The 23,752-nt window shown below is 37.0% G+C and overlaps 3 protein-coding genes across 10 annotated transcripts in view; 2 read left to right on the top strand and 1 right to left on the bottom strand.

Moving 5' to 3' along the window:
• The window catches only part of ACSM3 (acyl-CoA synthetase medium chain family member 3), a 57,409-nt gene extending 42,194 nt beyond the window's left edge, over positions 1–15,215 (top strand). For 2 of the 3 annotated variants that reach the window (XM_078440099.2, XM_078440100.2), the window contains exons 5-14: positions 1,610–1,753; positions 1,869–2,025; positions 2,301–2,380; positions 3,685–3,808; positions 4,753–4,833; positions 9,910–10,011; positions 11,199–11,326; positions 11,438–11,537; positions 14,321–14,444; positions 14,833–15,215. In XM_078440099.2, the coding sequence (XP_078296225.2) occupies positions 1,610–1,753; positions 1,869–2,025; positions 2,301–2,380; positions 3,685–3,808; positions 4,753–4,833; positions 9,910–10,011; positions 11,199–11,326; positions 11,438–11,537; positions 14,321–14,444; positions 14,833–14,915 (1,123 nt within the window). In that variant the 3' untranslated portion in view covers positions 14,916–15,215. The remainder of the gene's footprint in view (positions 1–1,609; positions 1,754–1,868; positions 2,026–2,300; positions 2,381–3,684; positions 3,809–4,752; positions 4,834–9,909; positions 10,012–11,198; positions 11,327–11,437; positions 11,538–14,320; positions 14,445–14,832) is intronic. The other variant, XM_078440101.2, reaches the window with a different exon arrangement.
• Positions 2,019–23,649, bottom strand: ERI2 (ERI1 exoribonuclease family member 2). Of its 6 annotated transcripts, none has more exons than XM_060648689.2 (9): positions 23,561–23,649; positions 22,207–22,274; positions 22,038–22,121; positions 20,691–20,818; positions 19,786–19,942; positions 18,689–18,789; positions 18,341–18,422; positions 17,683–17,771; positions 2,019–2,162 (listed from the first exon to the last, which is right to left on the bottom strand). In XM_060648689.2, the coding sequence occupies exons 1-9, from the start codon at positions 23,581–23,583 to the stop codon at positions 2,154–2,156; spliced, it is 741 nt and encodes a 246-aa protein (XP_060504672.1). In that variant the 5' UTR covers positions 23,584–23,649; the 3' UTR covers positions 2,019–2,153. The 6 variants fall into 6 exon arrangements, with proteins under 6 accessions (XP_060504672.1, XP_060504670.1, XP_060504661.2 ...); XM_060648687.3 differs by lacking the exon at positions 2,019–2,162 and adding an exon at positions 12,092–15,130; XM_060648678.2 differs by lacking the exon at positions 2,019–2,162 and adding an exon at positions 15,266–17,487.
• REXO5 (RNA exonuclease 5) overlaps positions 23,629–23,752 on the top strand; it is a 37,819-nt gene continuing 37,695 nt past the window's right edge. Inside the window, exon 1 of the mRNA XM_060648676.3 lies at positions 23,629–23,713. The gene's annotated coding sequence lies outside the window, so the exon portion shown is untranslated. The remainder of the gene's footprint in view (positions 23,714–23,752) is intronic.

The raw sequence follows: 23,752 nt of genomic DNA, 5'->3' as shown, positions 1-23,752 counted from the left end.
TGAATAAGGTCAAATGCTATGATCTGGCAGAGCTGGGTTTCAAACCCAGGGAGTCTGGCTTCTGAACCCACACTCCTAAAGGCTATGTTTACTGCCTATAGTGGTGAGAGATTGGTATGATAACCCCACCTTAGTTTTCAAAAGCAACTGTATTTACAATAAAGTGATAAATACACTGCTCTAGGTAATCTTTTTAAGGAAGAAAATTATGAAATCACAGACTAAATACCTAGTCTACCTGTTAGGCTTTGAAAACAGCTTCTTGGGAGCCTGGGTGGCTTAGTCATTAAGCATCCAACTCCAGCTCAGGTCATGATCTCACGGTTGGTGAGTTGGAGCCCCACTTCGGGTGAGCCCTGCTTCCCTCTCTCCTCTCTCTCTCCTCCCTCTCTCTCTCTCTGCCCCTCATGGGATTCTCTCTCTCTCTCTCTCTCTCTGACCCTCTCTCACTTGCTCCCTCTTGAAAGAAAGAAAGAAAGAAAGAAAGAAAGAAAGAAAGAAAGAAAAGGAAAACAGCTTTTCTACAATTCTCGTGGCCTAGATTTTCTAATTCATTCATTCTCAGCCCAGTACTCCCAGATAAAATCTCTGTGTGCAGTGTTTACCTCCTCTTAGCTGCCCTAATGTGGGGCCTGTTAGCAGCCCAGTTATCCTTCAGAACTACAGCTGATCCTTGAACAATGTGGGAATCACCAACCTGCCTTATACTGTTACCCATGACTTCTATTAACACACTCAATTTTTTAAATACTTATTTATTTTGAGAGAGAGAGAGAAAGAGCACATGCAAGCAGGGGAGGGGCAGAGAGAGAGGGAAAGAGAGAATCCCAAGCAGACTGCACACTGTCAATGCAGAGCCTGATGTGGGGCTCGATCTCAAGAACTGTGAGATCATGACCTGAGCTGAAATCAAGAGTCAGATGCTTAACCATTGGACTGAGCCACCCAGGCACTCATATCACTTTTAAAAAAAGAAAAGAAAAGAAAATCATATTTGAGAACATCCACAGTGAAGGGGATGGGGCAGTTCTCACATAGCCATCGTTATGAGATCATAGAATCCTCATTATGCTGGTGTTATGATCAAACTCTTGAGTTTTTTTATCTATTTATTTTTTTTAATTAATTTATTTATTTCTGAGAGAGACAGAGAGAGAGCATGAGCAGGAGAGGGGCAGAGAGAGAGGAAGAGAGAGAATCCCAAGCAGGCTCCACACTGTCAACTCAGAGCCCCACATGGGGCTTGATCCCACAAACCATTAGATCACTACCCTAGCAGAAATCAAGAGTCAGACACTTAACCGACTGAGCCATCCAGGCACCCTCTTCAGTTTTTTAAAATGCATCAAGTGTTCTTTTTTGTAGAGTAGAAAAGCTATGAAACCAGCCCATAAGTGGGCTTTGATGACAAAATTTAGTTTGATTCCAGAAAGCACCTAAGAAGATAGAGAAAGAGATGGTTTTTACCTTGGAATTCAACCCAAGTCACTGAGGCCTGACTCATAAGGTGAAGAGGTCTGAGTAGGTGGTTTCTCGAATACTTGGCTGTGGTTAACAGTTCATGGTGCTGTGTATCATGTGCAGAATCATTGTAGTTCTTCCTTTGTAGACAGGCCAATGACAACCACACCTGTGTGAAAACAAAACACGATGAGATGATGGCCATTTACTTTACCAGTGGAACAAGTGGAACTCCGAAAATGACCGGACACACCCATAGCAGTTTTGGTTTAGGATTATCTGTAAATGGAAGGTACCTTCACGGAACTGCAACTTGACATGTCAAAACTGCGGAGGTGATGATTCATTTATTGGTCTTTTAAATTTGTTTTTCCTACATATATCAGGATGATTCCTTGTTTTCCCAGGTTCTGGCTGGATTTGACACCTTCAGATGTGATATGGAATACCTCAGACACAGGCTGGGCAAAGTCTGCATGGAGCAGTGTCTTTTCTCCATGGATCCAGGGAGCATGTGTATTTGCACATTATTTGCCACGTTTTGATCCAACTTCCATCTTTCAGGTAAGGCAGAGAACAAGAGGTCACCATTTAGAAATGCTTTAGCAGCGTTCCTGACAGGACTGATGAATACAGTAGCTTGCAGAAATCAGAGTGAACAACATGATTTAACGTATTTCACACCTGGTAAGTCATTTATCCTGAAAAGATATACAGGCAAAAGGTGTGAGTGCATTTATGTTAGAATAAACAATGTTTAAGTTGTGCTGTGCCCTAAATAAACATTTAGCAACTTATTAAAGTTGTAGTAAGACTAAGAGTTTACTTCTAAATTGCAGACACTTTCCGAGTTTCCCATCACCGTCTTCTGTTCAGCGCCGACTGCATACCGAATGCTTATACAGAATGATATGACCAGGTAAGAAATGTTGGTAAATAGGCACTTAGTGGGGGTAAGGAGAGAGGAAGAGTAAGCCATAAAATAAAGGATCTTTCTGCCTAAAAACAAAGTTCCACACTAGTAGGTACAGAATTTAACAATCTCTTCACCCCCTTCTCCTTCTTGCTTTCATTCTTTAAATCATAATTATTACATCCAGGGCAGGCTCCCCCAAGAAAGGTGAGAAAAGGGAGGGTTTAGTCACAGGTATACCCCTGAGCCCAGAGGTTATGGATAAGAAAGTGTTCAATCTTTTGGATGATGAATGTTACATGAGCTGAGAAAGTAGAGAAATTACTCCAACTTGGAGCCCTGTCCTAGCAAATAGGAAAAAAGGATGAATGTCTTTTACTCTTGATTCCATTTGAAAGGGCACATTGGTAAATATTTTTAAATCATTAAAATTGCTAAAACTTTTTGAATAGGAAATATTTCATATGACATATAATTCAATAGGTATATAAGATTATAGAATGGAGTCTCCCTCCAAACCTTGTCCTCAGTGTCAGTTCTCCTTCTCCCTGAAATCTGTGCTTATACAAACCAATATGCCAGTATTCTTCCCCTGTTCTTTTATACACATAAATGGAAACATAGTATGCTCACAGTTCTGCACCTTCCTTTTTTTGGCTAACAGTACATCCTGGAACTGTGTGCTATCCAGTGCTATCCAATATGGTAACCACTAGCCACATGCAATTTTTTAAATTTAACTTTAATTAAAAATTCACTTCCAAAGTTGCACTAGCCATGTTTCAAGTGCTCTGTAGCCACATAGGGCTAGGTGATACTGCAGTGGATAGTGCAGATAATAGAACATTTTGATTGTGGCAAAAAATTCTATTGGACAACACTGTCCAGGAGCTTCCTTATTTTTTTTTCCTTTTACAGCTCTATAGGATTCCACTGTATAAATATTCCACAGTGAATTTAACCATACAATTGGTAAATTCTTAATCACTGATTTAAAATGTTATTATGAGATACCTTCCCTGAGGATGACATAGCTTGCTTTTTCTTTTTTCTTTTTCTTTCTTTCTTTTTTTTTTTTTTTTTTTTTTTACAACAAATCACACACTCCCAGAAAATAAGAGGGGAAAAAAATGGATGTCTTGGGAGTCATTTTATGATGTTAGAAGGGTTTGTTCATTTTGTTTGTATTGAAGAGAGGAGTAAGGAAGGAACTAAAACACATTTCATATTGAATTTCATTAGAAATAACACTAATTTTCATTTCTCTCTATTCTTGTCTCCTAAATTTAACTTATTTGTTTTCTGAGAAGCTATAAGTTCAAAAGCTTAAAGCACTGTGTGAGTGCTGGGGAACCAATCAATCCTGAAGTGACTGAACAATGGAGAAACCGAACAGGTCTGGATATCTATGAAGGATATGGACAGACAGAAACGGTATATGACCTCATTGAAAAGACAGGGACGGACTCGAGTTAGCTGGATAAATAAAAAGTGATTTATATAACTGATAAATTTTAAAAATAAGTGTTTATTATATCCTTACAATTGTTTGAGGGATAGGGCAGTAGAGGAGTGGTTAGAAGAGTAGTTTAAAGAAAGTTGGAGGGAAACCAGTTACAAAAAAAAAAAGTTACAACTGTAACAGATACAGTTGTTTAAGTAGCCATTCACTGAGAAAAACCACTATAGACCTGATCAGGGCAAGGGCATTAAAATATATTTTAAATGAAAGAATGCTAGATCAACAGACAGATTTCCCCTTATGAAAGAGCGAACTTTCTTACAGCTGCCTCAAAAATGGAAAATTCTGAGTTCCTTGCTACTTAAAATATTAAGAGTTCACTTAGATAACTCCTTGGCAAGTAAACTCTAAAAGGGGTTATTTAAAGAGCTTGTAGACATAAGAAGAAGAAATTCTAGAGGAAGTGAATAAACTCATAACAAAAGTGGTTATTATGTAAGGAAAAGGAGGCATACAATGGAGCAGAAAAGGGAAAGGCTGAAAGAAATTTTTCATAGTGTCTTTTTATAATGCTTCTATTTATAAACCATAAGAATGGTCAAAAATTAATATACCAAAAATAAAATTTACAAATGTATTAAATAGAAAGAGCAGAACAAGTATCATGCTAATATAGGTATGTTTTCATAAATATGGATATTTTAGTAATTATCAATTTATTAAGTGTTATAACTTTACTGTATGTCTTTGTTTAGTGTCTATCTCTACACTCCCTGAGAGCAGAAAATTTGCTTTATTTTTGAGTCTGGTTCATCATAAATTTTCGATAATTATTTGTTGAATGAATGCATGTGGGTGAATAAATTAATTTTAAGTTAGTTGTAATGTTACTTTATTCTTTCTTCTTCTTAACTAGGTGCTAATCTGTGGAAATTTTAAGGGAATGAAAATCAAGTCTGGCTCAATGGGAAAGCCATCTCCTGCTTTTGATGTTAAGGTTTGCACATCCCCTTCCAGGAGAATATTTAACAACCTAATCTGTTTACCACCTACCCCTACACTCCTAGTTTTGGTGATGATTTCATGCTACTTCCATGATATCTTAATTTCCACGTATTAGAAATGGATTAGAGATATTACTTTAATGGTCTCCATTTTTTTTTTTTAGCAAAGCAGCGGCTTGTGCCATGCAGTTCTAAGCATTTTATAAGTACTAATCCATTTGATTCCCAGAAAGAACCTATAAGAGACATACCAATATAAGAACAATTTTACAATGGCTGAAGGAGAATGAGAGATACAAGCTTCCAGTTATAGAATGAATAAGTTATAAAGATAAAAGATACAGCATAGGGAATATAGTCAATCAATACAATACAATATAGTATTGTAATCATAATGTGTGATGACATATGGTAGCTACATTTGTGAGCACAACATAATATATAAACTTGTCAAATCATTATATTGTAAACCTGAAACTAATATAACATTGTATGTCAACTGTCATTCAATAAAGAATAAAATAAAAAAGAACCATTTTACAGATGAGGCACAGAGAGGGAAGGAATTCACCAGAAGTCACATAGCTAGTGGCTACTAGTGCTGGGATTCAATTCCAAGCAATCTGGTTCCAATATCTATATTCTTAATCACATCATCGCACTGTTCCCTTTCTGATGAAGGAGGTCAAGACCTCCTGAGGGGTCAAGTAGGCCAAAGGAAGTTACAGTTTACAGTGGCTGAAATATTTTTATCTTTCCCTAGTCCTACCAGGCCATTTCCTGGCTTTCTTTAACCATGGCCATTATTACCACCTGATCCCTAGGGAGCATCCTATTCTCCTATCTGCACACTTTTTACAGGGTTAGAAATGTTCTCAGATCAACATACCCAAAGCCAGGTATAGCCAAAGGAACTTACACTAATATATAAGAGAAAAACATAGCATAGCAACAAAAACACAAAATGGATGAGCTGACAGAATGGAGAGCTTAGAACCAAACTAAATGAGGGTTAGTTATGGATTAGATCAATGCTTCCAAAGCTTTTCTGATCATAAGAATCACCTGGATACTTGTTTTAAAACACTAATTCTCAGGCCCCTTCTAGATGAAAATGAAATCTTTGTTTTAAACAAGTGCCCCAGTTCTTATGATTAGGTTAAGTCTGAGAAAATTTAGATGAAATTGATTGCTGATGTCACCGTTTATAGAATAAACCAGATGCTGGGTTCTTTCCCTTACTTTAACGTTGCTGAGAACCTTGTTTAAAGATAAGTTTGCCTCAGGGTGCCCGGGTGGCACAGTCAGTTAAGCTTCCAACTTTGGCTCAGGTCATGATCTTGTGGTCTGTGAGTTTGAGCCCTATGCCCAGCTCTGTGCTGATAGCTCAGGGCCTGGAGCCTGCTTCAGATTCTGTGTCTCCCTCTCTGTCTTCACTCTCTCTCTTTCTTTCTCAAAATAAATAAACATAAATTTTTTTTTTTTTAAAGATAGGCTTGCCTGATGGCTCAGATCTGGCTCTACTATTCACTAGCTGAATGTCTTTGGGTAAATTGTTGAAGTCTCAGTTTCTTGATTTGTAAAATAGGGACTATGGTGAACGACTTGGGACTTACTTGGTTGTAGCACTAAAAGTCATACATCCCAGGGACACTCTCCTGCCTTTGTCCTGGGCAAACTGAGATGGTTGATCGCCCTAATAATGAAACTGATATCATAGGTTTCTTGTGAGGATTAAATGAGATAATATCCCTAAAGAGCATAACAAAGTTCTTGGCACGTAATAAAGGTCTAAAAGATAGGTGCCATTACTATCATTCAGCTCTCCCTTGCATTCTCTTCCTTTGAAAAGCTTTTCTTTTCTTTTTTTCTTTTAATGTTTATTTATTTATTTTGAGAGAGAGAGTGCAAAAGGGAGAAGGGCAGAGAGAGAGGGAGAGAGTGAAGGAGAAACGGGGTGGGGGGGGGAGAGGCAGAGAGAGAGAGAGAGACAGAGTATCCAAGGCAGACTCTGCACTGATAGCAGAGAGCCTGATGTGGGGCTCAAACCCACAAACCGCAAGATCATGACCTGAGCCAAAGTCAGACACTTAACCAACTGAGCCACCCAGGGACCCCTGAAAAGCTTTTCTAAGAAGAGATGGTCAGGGAGCCCTGGTTACATTCTGTAAACAGGCTTAATAATAGTTCATTGGTTTATAGGATGCCTTAGGTTGGAGAAAGAAATATTGATAGTTGAACATTCTCTTGTCTGCATTATATGCAATCAGGTTGGCATTTCACAAAGTTGTGTTCCTTTCTTCCCTCTTAGTGACAATTCCCAACATGCATTGCTATGAAGTTCTCACAGTACAGCTGTACTCACATGAATCCCAACAGCAATGTATCACCACTTTCCCACTAATTTAAGCCCTGTGGATTTCTGGAGCAACTATATTTGAATGCACAAAGGATGTGGCCAAGAGGAAAACTGCTCTATCATGCATCCCCACTCAGCATCATCACCTTCATTTCCCCCCCAATTTTTTATTGTAATAAAATACACATAGGAGCGCCTGGGTGGCTCAGTCGGTTGAACGTCCGGCTTCGGCTTAGGTCATGATCTCACGGTTTGTGAGTTCGAGCCCCGCGTCGGGCTCTGTGCTGACAGCTCAGAGCCTGGAGCCTGTTTGGGATTCTGTGTCTCTCTCTCTGCTCCTCCCCTGCTCATGCTCTGTCTCTGTCTCTCAAAATAAATAAACATTAAAAAAAATAATAAATTAAAAAAATAAATAATAAAATACACATAAAATTTATCATCTTGACCATTTTAAGTGCATAATTCAGTGGTATTAAATACATTCATAATATTGTGTACCTATTACCACTATCCATCTCCATAACTCTTTTCATCTCGTAAAACTGATTCTATATCCATTAAACAGTAACTTCCCATTCCCCAATGCCCCCAGCCCTGGCAACCATTCTACTTTCTACCTCTATGACAACTATTTTTTTTTTCAGGATTTATTTATTTATTTATTTATTTTTAATATGAAATTTATTGTCAAATTGATTTATTGTCAAACACCCAGTGCTTATCCCAACAGGTGCCCTCCTCAATGCCCATCACCCACTTTCCCCTCCCTCCCACCCCCCATCAACCCTCAGTTTTTTCTCAGTTTTTATGACTACTATTTATAAGTGGAATCATACTGTTCATCTTTTTTGTGATTGGCTTCTCACACTTAGCATAATGTCCTCAAGTTTCATCCATGTAGCATGTGTCAGCATTGCCTTCCTTTCTAAGGCTGAATAATATTCCACTGGATTGGCTATAACACATTTTGCTTTTCTATTCATCTGTCAATGGGTGCTTGGGTTCTTTCCACATTTTAGCTATTACAAATATCTCTTGAAGAACATGATTTTAAATCTTTTGTGTATATGCCCAGAAGTAGAAATGCTAGATCATATGGTAATTCTATTTTTAATTTTTTGAGGAACTGCCATACTGTTTTCTACAGTGCCTATACCATTTTACATTCCCACAACAATGTCCAAAGGTTCCAATCCCTCCATATCCTCACCAACACTTATTTTCTGTTTTTTTGATAGTAGCCATCCTAATGGGTGTGAAGTGGTGTCTCCTTGTAATTTTGATTTGCATTTCCCTAATGCAGCTATCTTCATTTTTAACTTTTCCCCAAGAGCTCTTATTACTGCTTTTGTTACCTAGATAAGAGCATCTGCAGTGACATCCTGGAATCTGGGGATATACTCCAACCAGCTGGATATGAGATTCTTGCAACTTCAAAGCTCCAAGCCCATAATTTTCATGATTTTAAGAACACTTGAATAAGGAACATGATTCTCTCCAGAAATAGAACATTCTCATCTATTAAAGAGTAGTCTGTGAGAAGTATTTAGAACTCTTAAAACATCTCCTTTCCATCAGTAATTCCTTGATACTGGAGCCAAATATTCTTTAGATGACTGGGTGGGAATTTATATTTTTTTATTTACAAGAACTTAAAAGTAAGATTTTACATTTAGAATTCCTTTGCCTTTCAAGTTTCTTTTTGGAGACATAGCTCATTTCCATCTGGAAAGTGCCAAATAAGTATTATACCCTTATTTTCCACACAAGCCATTTCACACAAACCTGGGTTTGAAGGCTCTTGGAGGATATATGTAAAAGTAGAGTGTTCATGTTTAAAAACAGCTAAAAGTTACTTAAGGCAAAATCTGGCACACGAATTAAGCAATCAACCTGAGAAATGTGCATCTGGATTTTTAAAAAGTGGACTGAACTCCCTGAAGAGATTCTACAAAGAAGTGTAATGATGAAAAAGGATAGGATCTGGAGTGTGGTTGTTGAGATTTGAATTCCAGCTCAGTCATGTACTTTGTTGCTTAAACTTTGCACCTCGGTTTCCTCATACGTAAAATGAGCATAGTGATAGTGATAACCAGATAGGACCGTTGTAAGGACTAAAGAAAACAATACACGTGAAGTACGTAGAGCTCTAGCATTTATTACTTGGAATGCAGTCAGTGCTTACGAAATGCTAGGCACTTCAGAGAATCAGAGGACTGGGGAGAAGGTAAGAAAGCAAGACTTTTAACATATCACCAGTGTCTCCACCAGAGAACATTCCCCTTTCCTCGCTTATAATGGGCTCCTGAAGTAAGGTTTTGTTTGTTCCACAGTTAAATTTTGAAAAACTGGTAATGAAATATTTACTTAAAAGATAATCAAGATATATTGCCAATTGATAAAAGCAGGCTGTAAAACAGTATATATAAAGTGATTCTATTTTTTTCTATGTCTATACTGTCTCAAAAAATATCACCAAAAATGTGATTATTGCTAGATAGTGAAATTAAAGACATTTTTTATTCTTCTTTCACGTTTTGCTAACTTGCATTTTAAAATATATTTTGCAGTAAGAATTTAAGTAAAACATATTTCTTTTGGGAATTAAAATATACTTAAAATACAAAACAAAACATGCAAAGTAAAAATTTAACATGTTGGCACATTAAATAAAATATTCCCTTAAATAAATCATTCTATTTTATCCTAGATTTTAGACATAAATGGCAATGTTCTACCTCCTGGAGAAGAAGGAGATATTGGCATTCAAGTCCTACCTAATCGACCACTTGGCCTTTTTGCTCATTACATAGTAAGAGATTTATTTCCTATTTAATTCTCAAAAGGAGAGCCTGGGTAGCTCAGTTATTTAAGCACTGACTCTTGATATGGGCTTAGGTCATGATCCCATGGTTTGTAGGATCGAGTCCCACAACAGGCTCTATGCTGACAGCGTGGAGCCTGATTGGGATTCTCTCTCTCCCTTTCTCTGCCCTTCCCCTGCTCTCTCTCTCTCTCTCTCTCTCTCTCTCTCAAAATGAATAAATAATACAAAAATACATATTTTAAAAAGTGCTTGGTAACTATCCCTATTTGCCACAAAACACACGTAGGATAGGTGCTTGGCTTTTTGAGAGACTCATTGTCCTGAATTGTAATCCCTCAGGTAGGAAACTGAAGAAACACCCAAATGCTTATTCTCCCTGGGCTAGATCACTGCTCCAGGCCCATGAGGGTAAGAGAAGGGAGCCCTAGAAAAACAGCTCTCTTTGTATACACTGATCATCTCCAATAGAAGACAGCACCCAATCATTTTCCTGAAATGTGATTAGTGGTTTCCCTTCTGAACAGCAGTGAGAGGGAAAGAAAGTGGGGCAGTGGGATTAAGTAAATGTCTTTCACTAGAGCCTTTACAGGCTCCCTACTGTTTGCAGACCTATTTTCATGTCTAATTGAAGTATATATATTTTAAAGTTTGCATCACTATAATCAAAAGTCCAGGTTCTACTTGTCAGTGAATTTTACATAATGTAACAATCCTTCATTTTTCCTCCTACCAAGTTGCAGAACCGGTTTTGTTTCTAAAACAAAATACAAAAACAGAAAAACTGCTCTTTGAATTATTAGGTGCTGGTGCTTTCTTTTAACTCTAAGCATTCACTTCTCGCTTTTCCTACCCGTATTAGATATTAACCACTTAGCAAAAGACTTAATTAGCCCATATCTTGGAGCTCTGAACTCTTGCAGAGAGTTTAGTGATCATCATAGACAATTCTCAGGATGGCAGCATGCCTAGTCTTTGTAACTGTAGTTTACCTCTCTTCGATTGGGCTAGCTCAATGCTGGAATTGCATCCTTACTTCCTGCACTGGCTCCTCTTCATTCCAAGGCTTCTCAAAGAAACCAAACTTTTTTTTTTCTCCTTCAACACTTAAAAATCCAACCGAACAGAAGAATCACATTCACAGTAATATTAACAAAATGCTACTTGTTTCACAGGATAATCCTACAAAAACAGCTTCAACCCTACGAGGCAATTTCTATATCACTGGGGACCGGGGCTATATGGATGAAGATGGGTATTTCTGGTTTGTCGCAAGATCAGATGATATCATATTATCCTCTGGGTAATTTTCTTTTTCATCTGTGCATATGTCTAAGTTAATTGATCATCAGTGTGTTCTAGAGTGAACCTGCTGCTCACCTTTATATATTCCTGTCATATGTTTATTTCCCAGTTACAGAATTGGACCATTTGAGGTAGAAAGTGCCCTGATTGAGCATCCTGCAGTTGCAGAGGCAGCTGTTGTCAGCAGCCCTGATCCCATCAGGGGAGAGGTAAAAAAAATGGATTCATCTCCACTTTATAATTTGTTGGCTGTCTAACATACTTTTCAACAGTTTATGGAAACACAATTAAATGATTCATTCGCTAACTTTGCAAGTCACATGGTCATTAGTAAATATGCTAGTCAGGAAAGAATTGCTAAAGATAAGACTGAAAATATATATAAGGAATTTGAATTCTTTCCATGCAGGGATGGTGTGAATGCCAACAACTCAGGTTCACAGTAGGATAGGATGTCAGAGGTCAGCTAGATAGAATCGCGTTATTCCCCAGGTTTGGAAACAACATGGTCCCTTATGTAGCTGAGGAGGATAGGCTGGCATGACATATCAGGGGTGGGAGCAAGGTCAAAGGTAGGAACCAAGGCAGCAATTAGAAAAGTAGGCTGGGTAGGTAGCCAAGTAGAGAATTCAAAAAAACTGTGAATAAGACAGGAGTCCTGAAAGCTCTTCCTTTTTTTTTTTTTTTTTTTTTTTTTTTTTTTTTAAGTAAATGCCCAACGATGGCTTGAACTCACGACCCTGAGATTAAGCATCACATGTTCTACTGACTAAACCAGCCAGGCACCCTTGAAAGCTCATTCTTTTTGGGGTTGGTCAAATGGTAGTTTGGGTTTAAAGTTTCCATGCCACTCTTCAGGTCCCCTTTGCCAGGCAAGGCCCCCAATATTCCAGATAGATGAGAGCAGGGAATTGAGCTGGTGATTAAAATTTATTCCTTCACTCTGAACTCCACCAGTAGGATCACACAGCTTTTTGGAATTTGAAGGACATTGGACATAGACTAATGCAATGACAGACATAAATATTCTCTATCTGCACCATCCAATACAATAACCACACATGGCTATACAGCACTTGAGATATGGCTGGTGTGGCTGAGAACATTTTTATTTCATTTTAATTTAAATTTAAACAGCTACATGTGGCTAGTGATTACTATATCAAATAGCACAACTGTAGGCTCTTCTCATAAAAATGCAAAATTTTGCATAGAATTTGAGAGAAATTCTGAAGCCCACTTAAGGATTTTAATTTAAAAAAAAAAACAAAAAAAAAAAAAACAGGGGCGCCTGGGTGGCTCAGTCGGTTGAGCCGCCGACTTCGGCTCAGGTCATGATCTCGCGGTCCGTGAGTTCGAGCCCCACGTCGGGCTCTGTGCTGACAGCTCAGAGCCTGGAGCCTGTTTCAGATTCTGTGTCTCCCTCTCTCTGACCCTCCCCCGTTCATGCTCTGTCTCACTCTGTCTCAAAAATAAATAAACGTTAAAAAAAAAATAAAAAAAAAAACCAAAAAAACCCACAACAAACAGATCATCTGGGTGGCACAGTAATTAAACATCTGGACTCTTGATTTCAGCTCAGGTAATGATCCCAGCGTCATGGGATCAATTCCCACATCAGGCTCCATGCTGAGCATGGCACCTGCTTGAGATTCTCTCTCTCTCTCCCTTTGTCCCTCTCCCCGCTACACACTCTCTAAAACAAAACAAAACAAAACCCAAAAAACAAAAAACTTGTACTTCTAATACTACTACAACTAATACTTAATATTTCTGATGACTTAGCATGTTCCAGGTATTATAAGCCCTACACAGGGCCTGTATATGTAAGCTTATCTAATTCTCACAACCTCTTTTTTTTTTTTTTTTTGGAGAAGGAAACTGAGGCACCGAAATGTATCCTAACTTCCCCAAGATTACACAACCAAGTGTGATTCGAACCCAGGCTGTCTGATTTTAACGTTCATGCTCTTAACCATGTTAGGGTGTTCTTATTAGTTTACCATCTTATGTAATGATTTATAAAGACTTTTATAAAAATAAAGTAGACCTTATCCAAGGTGTACAAGTCATCAATATGCAAACTAATAATTACAAATATTAGTTCTCAATGTGCATCTGAATTATTCACTTATAGCAAGGATAAATTTAATTCATAAAAATGTTGATAAAGCAGAAGAGTAGGTATAAACACAAAAACATTTTATGAAATATCAAAAAATGGATAGGATAAAATTGTATAAATGCGTATATACATGATCCAAAAACTGGGCAGGATTTTCCAGAACACTTCAAAGAAGAGTGAATTTTGAAAAACAGCATTTGTGAGCATAAAGTGATGAAGTCTTCCCTGTCTTCTGTCAATTAGAGAACAACGGTCACTACCACTTTTGCTCGTTTCTCAGGGCCAGGTAATTGGTCAGAGTAGTAGCAAAGTGGCTGTTGGAATCTTCACAGTCTTACATCAATACAAGTGTCTCTGGAATAAAGAGTGTGCAGTCTCAAGTATTCCCTTCCACAAGGATATGGCAAACTAAGTGTGAATACTCTTTATAAGGGCCATACTGAGGGTGGGGATCTAGAAAGTAGGCTAGATAGGCTAGGTTGTTACCCAAGAGACTGTACTTAGTACATTGTCAAGTTTCTAAGAGGAAATTTTCTTGAAGGAAATAAAAGATGAGGCAAGAAGTCAAGAGCAAAGACAGCTCAGAAACACAAACAGGTCAGAAAGTAAAGTTCAAGATGTTTTTAGATAAGAAGGTTCAAGTTATTGGCAAAGCAGGGGTCCCAGAAATTCTTGAATTAGATACAGAACAGGAGGTGTGGGACTCCAATGGCTGGCTTAAGAGCACAGAGCTGGGATCAAACCCTATGAAGCCTTCTGCCCCCAATCCCGGGCACTTAGATTCCCAGTTAGAGAAAGTAAACAAGACACAATGAAACATAAAAATGCATAACATATCTTCCTGGTGTTTCAATTTTTTTTTTTCAGGTAGTAAAGGCTTTTATTGTTCTGAGCCATGATTACAAGTCACATGATCAAGAACAACTAAAAAAGGAGATTCAGGAACATGTAAAAAAAATTACAGCACCTTATAAATATCCAAGAAAGGTAGGTATTCTAATTATGATGACAATTTGCTTAGTGTTCTGAAAAACTTCAGCTGTTTACTTTTTCCATTTTAATGAATATTCTCCTCAAACATGCCACACCAAATATTCCAAACTGAACTAATGACATGGATAAGATTCATAATCTTTGAGATTAAAATGAAATTCTTGACATAATTTTTTGGGTCATCTGGCTAACTGGACGTGTAGTAAATACTAAATACCAAGAAAAAACTCCTCAACAATACCTCTGCTGTTTTGGTTGTTACCAAAACCCACCCAGATGGGTACCTTAATTCTTTCACTTAGAGATAATAAAACTGCTATATAATTGGATTTGTCTAAAGATGAAAACTTCTTGGCTAATTTTCTTCCCTTGATACCAACAGGTAGAATTTATTCAAGAGTTGCCAAAGACTATCAGTGGGAAGATAAAAAGAAATGAACTAAGGAAGAAAGAATGGGAAATGATTTAAATCCATTCCATTCTATTATTTATCACAGTATCTATAAAACAAAGACTGTACAAACACAAGATTATGGAGAGGTGATTAAAAATATAATAGTATACTTGTAAATTGTTGATTTAAAATGACTTATGGTTGGGGTGTCTGGCTGGCTTAGTCAGTAGAGCATGCAACTCTTGATCTCAGGGTTGTACGTTTGAGCCCCACAGTGGATGCAGGGATTCCTTAAAAAAAAAAAAATCTTTAAATAAATATCTTGTGGTTATAACATCAGAGGCTGAATTTTGAAATAAAATATTCGGTAAATTCTTCTGCATTAGTGTCAATGTTCTCATGACTTTGGTAATATAAAAAGAATACCATCAATTGCTGAGAAATTTTTAAACATGTATTATCCAAACCAAGTTTCTGATGTGTTGGTTTTCAAACTCTAGTTGAGTAATTCTTCTGGTATGTTGATGTACAAATCAGAACAAATCTTCAAGCTTTGAAATAAAACTAAACAACTTATTATAAAAGTTTTTAGGGGTACCTGGTTGGCTCAGTCAGTAAGTGTCCAACTCTTGATTTCAGGCTCAGGTTATGATATCACAGAGCCCTGCTGTCAGACTCTGTTCTGACAGCGTGGAGCCTGCTTGGGATTCTCTCTCCCTCTCCTCCCTGGACCCACCCTCTCGTGCTCTTTTTCCGTCTCTCAAAATAAATAAAATTTTTTAGAAAAAAAAATATATCAGTTAGATTTCCTAATTCTCAAAGTACAAGCGTCTATCTGAAAATAGACTAGGGATTTTTAATAGTCACATTTTTATTCAAGTAATTTAAAAACAGTTTAAATTTATTTCAAGGTCTACCTGTAAAAGAAGGATGTTATATACTATTGTTGTTTATTATATCTAGTCTAATAGAATATATAAAATATTTGTGGTTCTTGATAAAAGTATGATAAATTTGGCACGTTAATATATGACAAAAATAAAAGTGTAAGACGATTATCAGAATATTCATGATGTTTGGAAATTCAAAGAACAATCAGGATTCATAGATGAATGAATACAAGAGAAGTGTTAGATAACTGATCAAGGAAATTCAAAGTGTGTGAAATCAATTTTTTTCTCATTTTCAGTGTGTGTGCATGCATGTGTAATAGCCCCAGTGCAGTCTACAGAACTCAGATATGCTAAGTCCCCATGACTTGTAGCCCTATACACTTTTTTCTCTTTATCACACAAAAAGTCACATTAAAGTAAAAACACAGTTTAGTCATAGGGAAGGTTTATCAATTCCTCATTGAAGGTCTGAGTCTCAATGAATTTTTAGTAGAAAAATTTACATTTCTGTCACAAATATGGCTTATTTCTGGGGAACTACAAGTGGGTCCCCCCGGAGAATAAGACAGAACGCTGCTGTTGGCTCTCTCCTTTCGAAGTGTTTGTTCCCACTTAAAATAACCACAACATTTTCTATTTTCTTGGTATTTCCCATTTGGGCAACAAAAGAAGACTTTTCCATGGTTTGGTCCATTATTAGAAACAACAAGTCTCTTAGATCTTCGGCCACACTTGCATAATGGAGGTGTCATTTTTCCACTCTTCCAAGGTCCTTCTAGGTTAACTGTAGAAGCTAAGACAGAGGGGAGGACCTTCTGGAAACAACTTCTCACTGGGAAGCCATCAGATGATGTAGGCTTTTCTTCATGAATAGTGAAGGACTGTTTTTTTGCTGGTGGGAAAGCTGGGAGACTGGATGGATTCCTTTTAGTACTACCTAAAAGGAGGGGGTATTTCCCCAAAACTGAAGGATGAGACATACTGGCATTAATACTGTTGGAGCTACTTGATTTGCATTCAGGTAATTTAAAGTCAGAAGCAACTGAACCTTGATCTTTGGCATCTTTTACACGATAAATAGTAGTATGTGGACTCTTATAAACAATAGACTTAGAGGTCTCAGAGTTTTGAGGAGTTTCTTCTGTGCCTTCCTTTAAAATCATTAATCTTTCTATGGAATTAAGTGAAGTGTCTAAGTTTGAGTCATTAATGGGAGGTATACAATCTATATTTTGCTCAGGCTGAGATGCTGGCAGTAAAGCTACATCCTCCCAATCAGCCAACATAGGTAAACAATCAAGAGCAGAACTCATTTCCATATCAGAAATATGATTAACAGATGAAATGGTAGTTGAAATAAGTACCAATTCTGAACTAACTGTTGAAGACATAGGTTTGGTACTAAATGCAAGGTGTTCATTTTTTATGTGCTTCTGCATAGGTGTATTCAAGCTGGGAGACTGCAACTGCTCCAGGGAAGTAGAGGGCTTTGTATTAAAAAGAGATAAATAGTCTTTGCCACCGTGAAGACCCACTTTTACATTGCTCTTTAGTTGGAACTGATCTTGTCCCTTTATAGGAGAATTCATACCAGCTGACCTCAACTGAACTTTTTCATGAGAATTTACTGTATTTTTAGGCTCCCTATCATATGTGCTCAGACCCCAAATGCTACTGTTGCAGGCCGATGCTTCTTCAACTTGATTCGTATTCAAATTTCTGGCCAAAATTTTGGGATTCTTCTTAGTGGGAACCTATGATTCCACAGAATAGTTTTAGAAACTGTACATTCATAATTTCTTTATTATACACTATATGATTTGACAAAAAAAGAAAAATGTCATCATTCATTGATTTATCAATGATTGCATGCAATGGTATCTGTATTTCCATGAACCTATGATTACTTCTGGAGTTTGATATAACCAAATAGGCAAGATACCACTAACCTTGTTCAAGGACCTTGTAATTTTCATTAAGCAACCATCCCTGATCATTTTCCAAGCAAGAAGGGCAGTATTCCGAGAATCATCCAACCCTGAGTAAATAGATATCAAACACTGAATTTAGTAGTACCAGCATAAAGAAGTATAGCAAAAATAAGAAATCACAATTTAAATTGGAGCATACTATTTATAATCATCTACTAATTTTAATCATGATAAATTAGACTAGCAAAAAGCTGTGGCAACTGTACCAATAAAGACAAGATCACACACATTTATAGAGAAGAAGATAAAAATCTATTACAGTTCGCAAAACTGTAAGCAACATTCTGTAGGGGCCATGTTTTGTGAGTAATCTAATGATCTTGTTTGGTTTTTTCACTAATTCAATGTATTATCTGGGCATTTGTTAAATCTCCATTTGATTTAGCTAATTTCCATTCTTTTTAGCAACTAACCCACTAGATGGCAGTCTTTATCCTACAATACTAGTAATTAGAAAGTCAGAAATAATTTGAATGGTATAGTATAGATTAGGAGCTTTTTTTAGGTTGAAGGATATTCTTTATTAGTGACATCACCAAAAACATGAGATTCATATGAAAGATTTTATAAAAATAAAATGACTTAGATAATAAAATTATTTTTAATTTATACTAACCAGAATGTTCTCTTCCCAAGAATTCTATTCCCACTTCCTGCAGGGCACCACTTAGTCCTTTTGGTTTTCTTCTATAGAAAATCTAATCAAATAAAAGAAGACATATCCAAAAAAAGTTACTATTAGAAAGTCTATATATTAACCACTTACTTTTCATAATTTTTAGTTCTATTAGATTTGGAATGTGTTTATTATGTTGTGCTGTTTTACAGACTTTAAAAAATGTATTTATGTAAAAGTTTCAAAAGAAAACATTTCATTTATAGTAACCTATAGCCATGCGTGGGATGAAGTTTCATCATTTTCCAGTAGAAGAAAAGTGAACATGCCCCCATCTTTGACCCTTACCTTATAAGTTACTCTGAGATCAATCCAAGAATTTAAGAACACAGGTTTTAACAGCTGTTTTCTTTTACACTCATACTCCAGGCAAACCCCCAAGTCCCAGTCTGCATTAAGTATATTAAAATAGAACAAATTCAAAGATGCCAAGCAGTTTTTACTTATGTATGCTATCACCATTTATAAATAAAAGGTTGAAAGATGATATAAAATAAAATACTAAAATTTATAAAAACATAATATAGTGCTCGCTTCGGCAGCATATATACTAGAAAAACATAATATACATAATAGTATACAGTATACCACCAAAACATACTATATTCTATAGTATATGTACCATATATAGTGTATAAGCTATAATGTGTATGCTATAACAATATACTATATAATATAAAATAAAATTTCATTGCTGTTAATATCTAACAATTATTCACTTTACATAATTTATTATTAAGAAATTAAGTTGGTAACTAAATTTCAAAATGATTTCTTAAACACCCCAAAAAACACACTAAATATTTCAGAAAGAAGAATAAGGTGTCAAGTTACAAGGCCTACATGGAGAAGGTTATCTGTTTTTAAAATTTTAGGAAAATACTAATGTAACTGAGAAACCAGACATCTTACAGAAACCTAAAACCAAATATGACTATCAATGCTATGCTATCAATGGCACAGCATTGCTATCAATGCCTATTAATGGCAATGCTATATCACAGGCATACAAAACATCTACTTTAATAACCCATTTTTTCCTAGTGTGAAAACAAAGGATGTGAGTTGAATTAAGATTCTTTTTATTCAAGATTGTAGAAAATAGCATAAGAGTTTTCACTAAATCATCTTTGCCTGGAACCAGAAGAACAGAGAGGAAAAATCTAAAAATATTCTTAAAGTTAAGTCTTAAAATTTTAAGGTATCCCAGAATGGTAATTTGAAAAATATGAATAAACTTACTTTCCTTGGTTAACATCTGTTAGGCACTTAGATTTCTTTTTGAGTCCCAAGAGGTTAACAAGTATAATTCTTACTACAGATGAAGAATTACATAGTAGTAATCCTACTCATTAATGATTTATAGATATTAACTTATTTTTTACCTGACCAAGTAACAAATGCACATAATTTTACTTCGGAATTAGACAGATCTGAAATCCCAGTAGCAAAAATAATTTTCTTCTGTTGCTGAATCTTCTGAATCCATTTACAGAACTGAGATAAGCATATCCTCAGAGGGACTCCTTCATCAACTTGAGCCTGAGTAAAGCCACAAAATTTGAACTCAACAATAAAATTCTATAATTATTGAACACATCATTAGCACATAATTATGCACTATAGGGGGATATAAAAAAGAAGAGGTTTGGACTGGCAAAGAGTTTATTTAGTGAAAAAGATATTAAAACACATGCAAGAGAATATAATGATTAGAATGCTGCAAGATAAGAAAAATTAGGTTGCTCTACCTAAAATCACACAGAAATATAGTAATTAAATCCTGACTGACAGAAATTTGATGTCACTTAATTTCCATAAAATAAATTTGATATTCATTTTTATGCTATTCTTTTTCATTTTTAAAGATTCCAACAGAGTTCTAGAGGGAACATTATTTCTCCTAACAGTGCATAAATCTAATTCCAAGTGGTATATAGTTTTCCCTTTCTTTTTAAAACTGATTACTGAATTTTATGTTTTTTTTTTTAAGTTTATATATTTTAAAAGAGAAAGAGAGAAAGTGTAAGCAGGGGAGGAGCAGAGAGAGAGGAAGAGAGAGAATCCCAAGCAGGCTCCACACTGTCAGCACAGAGCCAGACACGGGGCTCTATGTCATGAAAAGTGAGGTCATGACCTGAGCCAAAACCAAGAGTTGGATGCTTAACCAACTGAGCCACCCAGGCAACCCTTAACTGATTGATGAATTTTAATATTTGCATCACACTTACTTGTTTCTGGGGGAGAGGGGTAGGATGAGAAGAGAGAAAGGGAAAAGGGTAGGGCATACCTGTTTTATGCCTGTCAGTTCCATGCAAAACTCAGAAAGAATCGGATGTTCCTGAGGCTGAACGTAAGTATGGAACTCAGATTCAATTTCTCCAGTTGATGTGCTCAGTAATACTGCTGGAAATTCAACTATATGAAAGAATCACCAATTGACACTGGAATGTATAATTGTTATATTAATGATGTAATCACTCTAAATTAAACATAATGTACCATCATACAGTATTGTATACATTATATACATAAATTATATATATACATATATATATATAGCTTATAGCATCATATAACATCGTTTCAGTAAAAGCATATTAAAATGACCTAAACAGTGTGATATAACAGTTATAATAAAACTATGCCAAAGAATAAGTCAGAATATTAAAATTTTGAGTATACCTACTTAAAACTCTTGAATACCACAATTAAATAAGAAGACCACACGGAAGTTGAAATGTACTCCTTTTTGCAAAGGTATTTTTTTCAGTTTCTGTACAACTGAAATTTTGTATGGAATTCTAAAATTATTTTATATGATGATACATTTAGATATTAGGTTTTTGTTCTCTCCTTTGGTCAAGTCAGGTTTTATAGTAAACTACCAATTCATAAACTATCTGATTTCTTTAAACTGTTGAAATGAAATATTACTCAGCCATCAAAAAGAATGAAATCTTGCCATTTGCCATGACATGGATGGAGTGAAATAAGTCAGTCAGAGAAAGACAAATATCATATGATATCACTCATAGGTGGAATGTAGAAACAAAATAGATAAACATATGGGAGAGGGGAGAAAAAAGAAAAAAACAGAGAGGGAAGCAAACCGTAAAAGACTCTTAAAAGATAGAGAACAAACTGAGGGTTGATGGAGGGAGGTGGGTGGGGGACGGGCTAGATGGATGATGGGTATTAAAAGAGCACTTGTTAGGATGAGCACTGGGTATTGTATGTAAGTGATGAATCACTGAATTCTACTCCTGAATCCAATATTTTACTGTATGTTAACTAACTAGAATTTAAATAAAAATTTGAAAAGAAAAATAAACTATTGACTGATTTTATTCTATAAACTTTATTTTTTTAAGTTTATTTATTATTTATTTTGAGAAAGACAGCGTGCATGAGCAGGGGAGGGGCAGAGAGAAGGAAGAAAAGAGTATTCCAAAAAAGCTCTGCACTGCCAGTGCAGTGCTTGACATGGGCTTGAACCCATGAACTGAGATCATGATCTGAGCCAAAGTCAAGAGCCAGACACTTAATCAAGAGAGCCATCTAGGTACCCCTGTATCTATAAACTTTAAAGTGACTCCTCTAGGGCTAGCTTTGGTCATTAGCAGTCCAGACTTACTTATTTCTTGGCTCTGGTGGCGTTTCCCATCATTCCAACATGTTGATTCAAAATCAATGACAATTAAATAGTCAAACAACTGCTCTGAAAAACAAAGGGCATCCTTATGCTTTACCGGCATTAAAAGTGCAAGGATACAACATGTAAAGAAATGAAGCACACTACTTACTGGATTTGCTTCTTCCTACATTTCCATTTGTTGGTGCAACTGACTTTCTTCTAATTAATCCAAGCTGCCTAAAAATGTAAAACAACCCAGTATGTTCAACAAACTCATTCACGCTCCTGTCTGAATATGCTAACAAACTAATGATATAACCCTCATTATTAATGTATCAATGTTAGAGGAAATTGAACTAGACTTTGAGAGCAAAAGACCTTGGTTCTTATACTGACTGTCACCCTCTTTTGATTTTAGTAGTCATTTTACCAGCATGAGCCTCAAAGTTCATATTTGCAAACTTAGACTAATTCTTTCTGCTCCCCTTATTTTACAGTAAATACTGATGAACTTGAGTGATTGCAGAAGACGCATTGACAAACTTATTTTTGCCTTTGCATTTTTCATGCCCTTGCTGTGCGCAAAGCACAGTTCTGAGGAGATTGGGCTGATCCAGTCTTCTAGGAGCTCAAAATATACCTGCGTCACGAAACTGGACATTCATGGTAAAAGACTGTAAGGTAATACTGGAGTCCACAGAAAGGGCTGGGCTTACTGAGATGTTAAGACAAACCACTCTGACAACTGGTAGAGTTTAACCAGGCAGGCACTTCCTGTTGTAGTTTTTAGTTTAAGAGGTGTGATGGGGGAAGAAAAAAAGAAGAAAAAGGAGGTGTGATGGAAGTGCAAAGAGCTGGGAATAATTGCTCATATCTATTTGATTGCTTACTAGATAGTAGGCACTGAACTCTGGTGATCTCAATCCTCAACAATAGTACGAGGTAGTCACTTTTGCTACCTCTACTTTATGGATAAGAAAACACTCGGTGATTTGCCAAAGAACACAGATTTGGTGTGTGAACCTAGGATCGTCCAACTCTGAAGCCCATGCTATCTTCTAATACATTATTACAGTACATCTAGAAATCGGAAATGTGCACAGCGTGACCGGGAATCAGGGAGAAGGCCACAATTAATTCACATTATGAATTAAACGTATCACGAGGAAGTGATGGGGTGAACCGCTTGACAGGTGCAGTGGGGGTTGTCTGAGACCTCGGAACGGCCTACCAGGCGCTGTCACCTTTAACCCGTTTCCCGAGGTCTAGAATGGGCAGACACCGGCTCAACGCCACACAGTCGCGAACCCGGTCCTTCCACCCTCGCGCAGAGGGCGGCCTGAGGCTCGAGACCGAGGTCCAGACAGAGATCTTTCAGTCCGGGCCAGAGAAGGCAGGCAGGTCGGAGACGCCGGGATACAGAGCATGAAGCCTGACACCGCGGATGCCCACTGCCTAGCCCTACCGCGGTCCCCAGCGCCGGACCAGGAGCCACCCCAAGCCCCCCAAAACCCTTCGCGTACCGCGCCAACTTCTTGGTAGCCATTCTCCGCTCTCCTTTCTCCTCTCAGCCCAACTGCCGGAAGTCGTCAGACTCCCACTTCCGGCCCGTTCAAAAGCCTGGCGCGGTTGAGGCGGCAGCCGGGGCTGCGGTTCTATTTGCGACTGAGGCGGAGGTAGCTGCGACCTGTTTTCTCTTCCCGGCTTCTCTTCGG

This window comes from Panthera onca, chromosome E3 (assembly GCF_046562875.1).
Source record: "Panthera onca isolate mPanOnc1 chromosome E3, mPanOnc1 haplotype 2, whole genome shotgun sequence".
NCBI classification, from domain to species: Eukaryota; Metazoa; Chordata; class Mammalia; order Carnivora; family Felidae; genus Panthera; species Panthera onca.
Note: the sequence above shows the minus strand (reverse complement) of the source record. Positions and strands in the feature narration are given on the sequence as shown.

Excerpts from the sequence above, each read along its gene's own strand:
- ERI2 (XM_060648678.2), bottom strand. The coding sequence starts at position 23,583 with ATGGCTACCAAGAAGTTGGCGCG. Across the intron at positions 20,819-22,037 it reads CCACCAGAGCCAAGAAATAA|TTGAATTTCCAGCAGTATTA; the intron begins GTAAGTCTGGAC and ends TCTTTCATATAG. Across the intron at positions 18,790-19,785 it reads TGCATTTGTTACTTGGTCAG|ACTGGGACTTGGGGGTTTGC; the intron begins GTAAAAAATAAG and ends TACTTAATGCAG.